The sequence below is a fragment of the Otolemur garnettii genome, unplaced genomic scaffold (genome assembly GCF_000181295.1).
Source record: "Otolemur garnettii isolate 467f Iridium unplaced genomic scaffold, OtoGar3 scaffold00054, whole genome shotgun sequence".
In the NCBI taxonomy this organism is placed as follows: domain Eukaryota; kingdom Metazoa; phylum Chordata; class Mammalia; order Primates; family Galagidae; genus Otolemur; species Otolemur garnettii.
This window is the reverse complement of record NW_003852449.1, coordinates 540,584-551,246: the sequence shown is the minus strand read 5'-3', so window position 1 is coordinate 551,246 and position 10,663 is coordinate 540,584. Positions and strand designations below refer to the sequence as shown.

At 48.1% G+C, this 10,663-nt stretch overlaps 1 protein-coding gene across 11 annotated transcripts in view; it reads left to right on the top strand.

Moving 5' to 3' along the window:
* Nucleotides 1-10,663, top strand: part of KLC1 (kinesin light chain 1) — a 129,059-nt gene that overhangs the window by 73,020 nt on the left and 45,376 nt on the right. For all 11 annotated transcript variants that reach the window (XM_023514511.1, XM_023514510.1, XM_023514509.1 and 8 more), the window contains 2 exons: nt 5,656-5,917; nt 7,683-7,913. In XM_023514511.1, coding sequence (XP_023370279.1) covers nt 5,656-5,917; nt 7,683-7,913 — 493 coding nt within the window. The remainder of the gene's footprint in view (nt 1-5,655; nt 5,918-7,682; nt 7,914-10,663) is intronic.

Below are 10,663 nucleotides of genomic sequence, written 5' to 3'. Positions count from 1 at the left end.
GCCCGGCTATTTTTTGGTTGCAGCCGTCATTGTTGTTTGGCGGGTCCGAGCTGGGGATTCAAACCCGCCACCTTAGGTGTACGTGGCTGGTGCCTTAGCAGGTTGAGCCATAGGCGCTGAGCCTTTATCTTTATTTTTAATTAATTAATTTATTATTACTGTTTTTTGAGACAGAGTCTCACTATGCTGCCCTTGGTAGAGTGCTATGGTGTCACAGCTCACAGCAACCTCAAACTCTTGGGCTTAAGCCATTCTCTTGCCTCAGCCTTCCAGTCCCTCAGCTGGGACTATAGGCATCTGCCACAACACTCTGCTATTTTTTTTTTTTTTTTGAGACAGAGCCTCAAGCTGAGCCCCTGGGTAGAGTGCCCTGGCTTCACTGCTCACAGCAACTTTCAACTCCTGGGCTCAAGCGAGTCTCCTGCCTCAGCCTCCCAAGTAACTGGGATTACAGGCGCCCGCCACAACGCCCGGCTATTTTTTGGTTGCAGCCATCATTGTTTGGTGGGCCCGGGCTGGGGATTCGAACCCACCACCTTAGGTGTATGTGGCTGGCGCCTTAGCCGCTTAAGCCACAGACACCGAGCCACTCTGCTATTTTTTTATTGCAGTTGTCGTTGTTTAGCTGGCCTGGGCCAGGTTTGAACCCACCAGCCTTGGTGCATGTGGCCAGTGCCATAACCACTGTGCTATGGGCACCAAGCCCTTAAATTATTTTTTAAAAACGTTATTTTATGTATGTGTATATACTTTTTTTTTTTGAGACAGAGTTTGATTTGTTGCCCTTGGTAGAGTGCCTTGGTATCACAGCTTAGCAACCTCAAACTCTTGGGCTCAAGTGATTCTCTAGCCTCAGCTTCCCAAGTAGTTGGGACTATAGGTTCCCATTAAAATACTCAGCTAGTTTTAGAGACAGAGTCTTGCTCTGGCACAGGCTGGTCTCGAACTTGTGAGCTCAGGTGATCCACCCACCTCAGCCTCCCAGAGTGCTGGAATTACAGGTGTGAGCCACTGCACTCAGCCCTTTTGTTAAATTTTTTTGGTAAATTCCTACCCCTGTGCCTGAAGCAGTGCCTGGCCTGTGGTAGTGGCTCAGTAAACATTTGCTGAGCTGATGGATGGATGTTACTATTTGGGACTGCTCAGATTGCTCAGAGGAGAAGCCACCCATCTCCTTTCTGGAGACAAAGACTTGTTTGCCATTTTCTACAAACCAAGTGGTAGTTGAGGGTTGGGGGGTCTTCCAGGTTCCCTCGTGCTGCCTCGCTCAGTCCCTTCCTTGCAGGGGACAGAGTGGCCACACATCTCAGTTCAGAGTGTCAACCTGATACCATCATGTGTCTGTCATCCTTAATGGTGGGAGTGTTCTGAGAAATGTGTTGCTAGCTGGTTTCATCATCATGTACACACCATGGGGTTTGCTGAGCCATTCTAGGGACCAGCCCACTGCACACCGGGGCTGGTTGTGTGGCCTCAGCCCCGACTGCGCAGCACGTTACTGTGCTGGATGCTGGAGGCAGTTGTCATGCAGTAGTGTCTGTGTGTCTAGACATGGAAGCAGGGTGTGGACCTAGGTACTTGGGAGGCTGAGGTAAAAGGATTGCTTGGGCCCAGGAGCCTGGGCAACACAGTGAGTCGTTTCAAAAAAAGTTAATTATTTAATCTGGATTTTGTGTTAGTGTAAGGTGAGGGTAGGAGTATAACTTTAATTTTTATAAATAGCTGCCTGCCTTAGCACCGTGTTAGGTAACCACCCCCCCCCCCCCCCCGACCTTTGGTCACCTGGTTTAGCCCATAAGTGGAGAGACATCAGGCAGCATACACATAGCCCCTGTCTGTCCCCTCTCTTAGGAGAGTCTCCTGTATTACATGATGGCGGGCAGGGGCAGGCGTCTCATGCTGTCATGCCTCTCTGCTCCCCTAGCTTGGTACCAGGTCCATCCACAATAGCAGGCAGCGGCTCAGCTGACGGTGCTGTGCATCTCTGCTCTGTTGCTGTTACCCTTCTGGAGCCTGCTGAGAGCTAGTCTGTCTGTAAGCCTGGCTAGCCTGGGATGTTGCTGCTTCTGCATGCTGTCCTCCTCGCCCGGAAGTGCCCTTCCCGGTGCTCTGACCCCCTGTCCCCTGTCTAGAGCCTTTATCTCTGGTGTGCTTGTTTGCATAGTGTGACTTCTGCTAGACTGCAGGTCCCTGGGGGGAGCCCCTTGTCACCACTTAGCTTAGCAGGGGTCCTCAAACTTTTAAAACAGGGCCAGTTCACTGCCCCTCAGACTGTTGGAGGGCTGGACTGCGGGTCCTAGGTCAGCTGCTAAGCAGGACAGGCAGTGGTGGCAAAAATACCTGGCAGACCAGATAAATGTCCTAAGTGGGCTGCATGTGGCCCGTAGGCCTTAGTTTGAGGACGCCTGGCTTAGAGTAAGATTTATTTATTTATTTATTTATTTATTTTTGAGACAGAGTCTCAAGCTGTCGCCCTGGGTAGAGTGCTGTGCCATCACAGCTCACAGCAACCGCCAACTCCTGGGCTCAAGCGATTCTCCTGCCTTCACCTCCCAAGTAGCTGGGATTACGGCACCCTGCCACAACGCCCGGATATTTTTCGGTTGCAGCCATCATTGTTTGGCAGGCCCGGGCTGCATTCGAACCCACTGTTCAGGTGTATGTGGCTGGCGCCTTAGCCGCTTGAGCCACAGGCGCCGAGCCAGCTTAGAGTAAGTTTTAGTGAAATGCTTACATCTGCTAGTTTGGGGAAGGTAAAAGAATACCTGTTGCATTATTTGGATATGAGAAGTAAATGCTTTGCTGCCAGAGGTGGGAAAGGAGGCCTCAGGTTTTACCTCTTCCTGCTCTAGTGACACCAATTCTGGGGACCCTGCCCCTTCATTCTTGGAGCCTCAGAGATTCTGAGATCAGCACTTTAATCTTGTTTGCTGAAAACTGTTCCTAAAATGTCTCATCCACTCATTTAGCAGATACATATTGTGTCCCAGACTGGGAGTGTGTTGCTGAGCAGGACAGAGGAGGCCTTCTGGCAAAAATGTGACTCAGCAGTGCGTCCCGGCCTGCACACAGCGAGGGTGTGCTACTGTGGAGTTGGAGAGCTGTGCACATAGTGAGCGGGACACTGAATAGCATGTGGTCAGGCAGAGGGGTGGCCTTTGTTCCTTTGTTTTCTGGGCTCTCTGTTAGTAGTATGGAGTTTTGAAAAAGTTCCTGTGGGCTCGGCACCTATAGCTCAACCGGCTAAGGCGCCAGCCACGTACACCTAAGGTGGCGGGTTCGAATCCCCAGCCTGGACCCGCCAAACAACAATGACGGCTGCAACCAAAAAATAGCCGGGCATTGTGGCGGGCGCCTGTGGTCCCAGCTACTTGGGAGGCGGAGGCAAGAGACTCGCTTGAGCCCAGGAGTTGGAGGTTGCTGTGAGCTGTAATGCCACGGCACTCTACCCAGGGGGACAGCTTGAGGCTCTGTCTCAAAAAAAAAAAAAAAAAAGAAAAAGTTCCTGTGGATGGCCAGGTATGGTGGCTCATGCCTATAATCCTAGCACTCTGGGAGGCTGAGCTGGGTGGATTGCTCAGGAGTTTGAGACCAGCCTAAGCCAGAGCAAGACCTCCTCTCTAAAAATATCCAGGCATTGTGGTAAGCACCTGTAGTCCCAGCTGCTTGGGAGGCTAAGGCAAGAGAATCACTTTAGCCCAAGAGTTTGAGATTGCTGTGAGCTGGGATGCCATGGCACTCTACCCAGAGCAGCAACAACAACCAAAAAACAGTTGTCCTGTGGACAACTTCCAAATTTCAAAAATAATTTAGTCTTCATGTTTATGCATGCAAAATCTACTACAAACAAGTAGTGAATGATTATGTATTCAAAAAAAAATTGCACAGTTCTTGTTAAAGCTATATTGATAGGTACTTTCTATTTTGGTTGCTGATACAATGCTATCTTTCTTTTTCTAATATTATTTTGTAATTCTTTTTTACATAGGAATATAATTGATTTTGAATAGTTATTTTGAAGTTAGCTACATTGCTGAATTTTTCTGTTGTTTTTGGTAACTTGCAAGTAACTTGGTAACTCGGAAGTAATGAAATTTATTTTTTTACAAACCATTGGGACTTTTAAGTTATCATAATTGTATTAGCTAGGATCTTCAACTTTATTAGGAGTGGTGGTAATAAGCACACTTATAATTGATTTATAGATAATGCTTTTGTTTCCTCATAAAATTGATATATTTGTCCCAATGTTATCTTTAATGATTATGTCAATGTTTTGTCTGTAGTTGATGTTTTCTAAATATTCATGGAATAAAGGAGCCTGAAATAAAAAAAAAAAGAGAGAGAAAGAAAGAAAAATCTTTTTTTTTAGACAGTCTCTCACTATGTCACCCTTGGTAGAGTGCCGTGGCGTCACAGCTCGTAGCAACCTCAGACTCTTGGGCTTATGCAATTCTCTTGCCTTAGCCTCCCAAGTAGCTGGGACTGCAGGTACCCACCACAACACATGGCTATTTTTTTGTTGTTGTCTTTGATGTTGGCAGGCCTGGGCTGGGTTCAAACCCACCACTTCCTGTTTATGTGGCCGGCACCCTGGCCACTGAGCTACAGGCGCTGAGCCTAAATAAATCATTTTTCAGTGTGCAGTTAGCTGATGCTTTGGTCTTTCTTTCCAGCCCGGCAGTTTCTAGGAGGGCTGCCTGGCCAAGAGGTGTCCTGGGACTGTGGACTCAGTAGAGTCCCACAAGATGACATTCTCGCCTTTCTAGCAGAGCTTACGTTCAGGGGACTCTGAGACCATGAGGTTTCAGACAGTGACAGTGCTGTGAAAACTCAAGTAGGTAACGTGGCCTCCACCCCACACTCTGCTGGAGACTTCTTGATCACTTGTGACTTTCCTGTTTAAACTTACCACTGAGATTTAAGACAGGCATAGAGCTAGAGAGGTGTGGAGGGAGAAGCCACACACAGGCAGCGGTTCTCTGGCTGACAGCTGGTCCGTGCATGTGGCTCTTTCCCTTCTCCTCTCCTCTCTGTGGTATTTCAAAGGCTGTCCAAGACACAGCAGCCCGTTTTCCTGGGCCCTGTGCCGCCGCCTCATCTGAGAGCCTGTACAGAACCACCCTGCCCCACCTCTGGCCCCGTGTGTCCTCCGGGCTTGCTTTTTCCTGTTCCTCTTACTGTTGCATGTTCGTTCTGTGGCTGATTTTTCTTTCTTCTGCAAATTGTGTGACCACTTCTCAAGGTTTTGTCTGGTTAAGTGCATTACCAGGGGCTTAGAGTTCCTTCTGCATTTAATTAAGAGAAAAAAAGTTTGCAAGCATTCAGAAAAGATTTTGTTCACTGAAGCTGTGTGTTTCTGAAGTGCCATTTGTATGTTTTGCTGCTTGTAATCTTTGGTGTTAATTTCACTTGCTGTTGTTCATAAAAAAGGAGTTCAGAAATAAACCAGAAAAGTAGTTAAATGGGTCTGCAAAGGAAAAACAAACAGTGCAGAATATGGTATTTCAAGATCATAAATTACAAATGCCCGTAGCTCTTCTCTTCCTATATGATGCTCAGTGTAAGGTTTTCACAATGTTTGCCTTACTCAAGGCTTAACAGGAAGGAACCTTGTTATGTGATGTCTCATTCCCTTTTCTTTTTTTGTTCTAGAATGCATGACAACATGTCCACAATGGTGTACATAAAGGAAGATAAGTTGGAGAAGCTTACGCAGGACGAAATCATTTCTAAGACAAAGCAAGTGATCCAGGGCCTGGAAGCTCTGAAGAATGAGCACAACTCTATTCTGCAGAGTTTACTGGAGACTCTGAAGTGTCTGAAGAAAGATGACGAGAGCAACCTGGTGGAGGAGAAATCAAACATGATCCGGAAGTCGCTGGAGATGCTGGAGCTGGGGCTGAGTGAGGCGCAGGTATGAGTGAAGAGGGCTCAGACGCGAGTGTGAACATGATGGCTGGAAGACGGAGACTTTGTGTGAAATGATGCAGCTTCACTGAAGTGGAGGGAAGATGCTTATAGCATAACAGAAACCCACTCACATGTGGGCCGTGTACATGTAAATGGCTGTTGCTTTGGGTTTACCTGACCTTTAAAAAGCAGAGGCAGAGTAGAGGTACCCATGTCATTTGAGCAGGATTCAGTGGCTTAGGCAGCACAGAGACATGTAAGACAGATACCTTGGTAGGCCGTCCGGGATGGTTCTTGGCCGCCTGGCTGTCAGGGGTTCTTGGGCTTCTGCCCTGGTCTGCACCATGCCCTGGCAGCCTGTCTCAGGGACTGAGGGTGCTCCAGCTCCAGCTGCGTGACCCTATTCTGGGCTGGGGAAGGGTCAGGAAGGGCGTGCCTTGTCCCTTCAGGGCTACCAGCTTTCCTTCCAGGGACATGCACCATGCAGGCCTGTGGAAGGCTGGAAATGTTGTCTTCCCATTTCAGCAGTGCCAGTCCTCAGGCCTAAGAAGGAAAGGGAGACAGGATGCTGGGCCACAACTGGTTGTCTGTGTGGTACCCCAGGGCCAGATTGCTCACATATTTTGGCTACACCTGTGTTTCTGACACGCTCAACATAGACATGAAAGCATCTAGGCTTTTTCTCTCCCTGGTAACTTCTGGCTTGGCCAGTATACTTAATGGAAAGTTAAGTACACTGAAACCTGCCTTCTTTCTTAACTTTAGTCTAGGGGCTGAATGGAGCAGAAGAGGAGCCACTGCTTACCAGCTTCTGCTCTCATAGAAGAAGTGACTGTTCACACCTGATTTTATTTTATTATTTTTTTTGAGACAGAGCCTCAAGCTGTCCCCCTGGGTAGTGTGCCGTGGCATCACAGCTCACAGCAACCTCCAACTCCTGGGCTCAAGCGAGTCTCCTGACTCAGCCTCCCAAGAAGCTGGGACCACAGGCGCCTGCCACAATGCCCAGCTATTTTTTGGTTGCAGCTGTCATTGTTTGGTGGGCCTGGGCTAGATTCGAACCCACCACCTTAGGTGTATGTGGCTGGCGCCTTAGCCACTTGAGCTACAGGCGCCAAGCCTTTATTTTTTATTTTATTTTATTTTATTTTATTTTATTTCTTATAGCATAACTGTGTACATTAATGCAATCATGGGGTGCAGTGTGCTGTTTTCATATACATTTTGAAATGCTCTCATCAAACTGGTTAACATAACCTTCATGTCATTTTCTTAGTTATTGAGTCATTGTTTTTAATTTTTGAGACAGAGTCTCACTTTTGTCTCTCTGGGTAGAGTGCTGTGATGTCATAGCTCACAGCAACTTCATACTCTTGGGCTCAAGTGATTCTCTTGCCTCAGCCTCCCGAGTAGCTGGGGTTACAGGTGCCCACCATAGTTCCCAGGTATTTTTAGAGATGGGGTCTTGCTCTTGATCAGGCCATCCAACCTCCTCAGCCTCCAGAGTGGTAGGATTACGGGCGTGAGCCACCACACCCGGCCCTACATTGGTTTTTTGGATGTTTTGAGCATGTGATATTTCTTATTACACCCCGTTAAATAGTGTATAGCTGAAGGAGAAAAGAGAAATAAATGGCAGGTTTACTTTCTTACTTTGGAGAAATGCCTGTGTATAAGCTAGAGCTGCCCCCCGCAGGACACCGCACAGATGGGCATGCTCGTTAGACGGTGAGCTTCAGCTGCATGCATGTCTTTGTCTGTCTGCCCAGGTCATGATGGCTTTGTCAAATCACCTGAATGCCGTTGAGTCAGAAAAACAGAAGCTGCGTGCGCAGGTCCGCCGTCTATGCCAGGAGAATCAGTGGCTGCGGGACGAGCTGGCCAACACGCAGCAGAAATTACAGAAGAGCGAGCAGTCTGTGGCACAACTGGAGGAGGAAAAGAAGCATCTGGAATTTATGAATCAGCTGAAAAAATATGATGACGACATTTCCCCATCTGTGAGTGGCTCTGCAGTGAGTGTGTGGCTGACGTCTGCTGCGCTATAGTTAGCAGAACATGCCCCTCCTGCTGTCCTCTCTTGTAACTGCGTTGAGCAGGGCTAATCCTTGTGGGTTCCTGGGAAGTCATGGAAGTTCTGTTTGCCATATTCTTTTTATATGTGTTTTTTAGAATAGTAGTCAGAAAATGTAAAAATGCTGTGTGAACGGAAGGCATGATGAATGCAGAGGCACCGTGCCATTCAGCGAGGTCTCCCTAGCATGAGAGCCCCTGAACTTCCCTGCCCCTCTGCAGTCTGGTTTCTACACCTTTCAGCTGCTGGGCAGTGCTGACCCCACCCACCCCTCTGTGACCCTGGCTCTGGACTGACTGTGCAGCTTTCAGCTCTCTTGGCCTTGCCTTTCTCTTTGAAACTCTTCCTCCCCTGGTCCCTACTCTTCCTGCTGCCTCTCTCATGCCTCCAGTTGGCCCTCCCTTGCCAGCTTATCTTTGAGACAGAGTCTCTCTCTGTCACCCAGGCTGGAGTGCAGTGGTGTCATCACAGCCCCAAACTCCTGGGCTCAAGAGATCCTCCTGCCTTGGCCTCCCCGACTGCTAAGAAAAAAAGCCGGATGCGATGGCTCCACCTGTGATCCTAACCCTTCTGTTTGGATGTTTATCCTAGTCTCAGCTATTTATTTTTATTTTTTTTAGAGACAGAGTCTCACCATGTGGCCTTTGGTAGAGTGCTGTGGAGTCACAGCTCATAGCAACCTCCATCTCCTGGGCTTAGGTAATTCTCTTGTCTTAGCCTCCTAAATAGCTGGGACTACAGGTGCCCGCCACTATGCCTGGCTATTTTTTTTCTTGCAGTTTGGCCAGGGCTGGGTTTGAACCCGCCACCCTCAGTATATGGGGCTGGCGCCCTACTCACTGAGCCACAGGTGCCGCCCCAGTCTCTGTTATTTTTTATTCACCATTTTTTTCTGATTCAGTTAACTCTTTTTTTAGAAAACGCTTTTAAAGAAAACTTTTAAATTTTTGAATAATTTTAGATTGATGGCAAAGTTGAAAAGTGAATTCCCTCATACTCTTTGCCCTGTTTCCCCTTTTAACCCTTCTGTAACTGCGGAGGATGCTGGTCAGAACTAAGATGCTGGCATCATTTTACCATTAACCACAGGCTCAGCTGGGCTGTCCAGGCCTTCCGCTAGTGCTCCTTTCCTGTGGCACGATCCAATCCAGGGCTCCATGTTCAATTCAGAGCTAGTGGGGTTTTTTTTGCGGTTTTTGGCCAGGGCCGGGTTTGAACCTGCCACCTCCGGCATATGGGGCCAGTGCCCTACCCTTTTGAGCCACAGGTGCTGCCCGAGCCAATGTTTTTTTCTAATGCTTACATAGTGCCAAGCATGTTCACGTACATGGTCATTGTGTGGCAGAGTCCCACATTGTGTCTCTTGTCCAGTCCCCCATTTGAGACTATTAGAATAGTCTGTGTAAAGCACCAGCAAACCTGCACTTACTTGGGCAGACCTAACAAGATGCCACAGGCTGTGTGGCTTAAATGACATTTATTTTCTTAGTTTTGGAGTCTGGAAGCCCGAGGTTAGGGTGCTAGCAGGGTCTGGTTGTAGTGAGGGCTCTCTCTTCTTGGCTTGCAGATGGCCACCTTCTGTGTGTCCTCTCGTGGTAGAGAGCAGAGAGGGAGTAAGCTCTCTGAAGTCGCTTATAAAGACATTGATCCTATCCCAAGTGCCCCACGCTTGTGACCTCACCTAACCCATATTATCTCCCAAAGGTTCCACCTCCAAGTACCAGCATTTTGGAGTAGACCTTTAACATGAGTTTTGGGAGAACACAGTTCAGTTGGTAGCACCCTCTTTTAATAGGCGCACTGCATTTCACCCTCATGTGTCCTTGTGATTCAGGGACAACTAGCTGTTTTGACTTCAGAGATGTGCTGCTGTAGACGGCTGTGGGAATCAAAGTGCTTGGAGGTGTTGATACGAGCCACTGATTAGCCTGGAACACTGGAGAACATCCAGAAGGGGAATGCTGGTTTCATAGAATCAGATATTTAAAAATTTGATGTTTTGAGGATGGGCACAGTGGCTAACACTTGATAATCTTAGCACTCTGGGAGGCCATGGTGGGAGATTGCTTGAGGTTAGGGGTTCAAGACCAGCCTAAGCAAGAGAGACCCCATTTCTACTAAAAGAAAAATTAGCTGGTTATGGTGGTGGGCACCTATAGTCCCAGCTACTTGGGAGGCTGAGGCAGGAGGGTCACTTGAGACCAGGAGTTTGAGGTTGCTGTGAACTATGATGATGTCATTGTGCCCTAATTAGGGCAACAGAGCAAGACTGTGTCTTTTTTTTTTTTTTTTTGAGACAGAATTTTACTCTGTCACCCTCAGTAGAGTGCTATGGCATCACAGCTCACAGCAACCTCAAATTCTTGGGCTCAAGTGATCCTCTCGCCTCAGCCTCCCAAGTAGCTGGGAGTAAAAGCGCTGGGGTCAGGTTCGAACCCTTCACCCTAGGTGTATGGGGCCAGTGCCCTACCCATGAGTCCCAGGCGCTGCCCCAGGCTGGTTATTTCATACATCATTCCTCAGTTTGGGTTTGTCTAATGTTCAGATTACACGTCTCAGACAGAAATATTCTAAAAGCGTCTTTAATAGATTATCCATTCGGTTGCCAGTGTCTGTGCCTGGTCCAGCTGTTTTCTGCTTTCTGCATTGTGTAGTCATGGTTTTTACCTCAGCTCT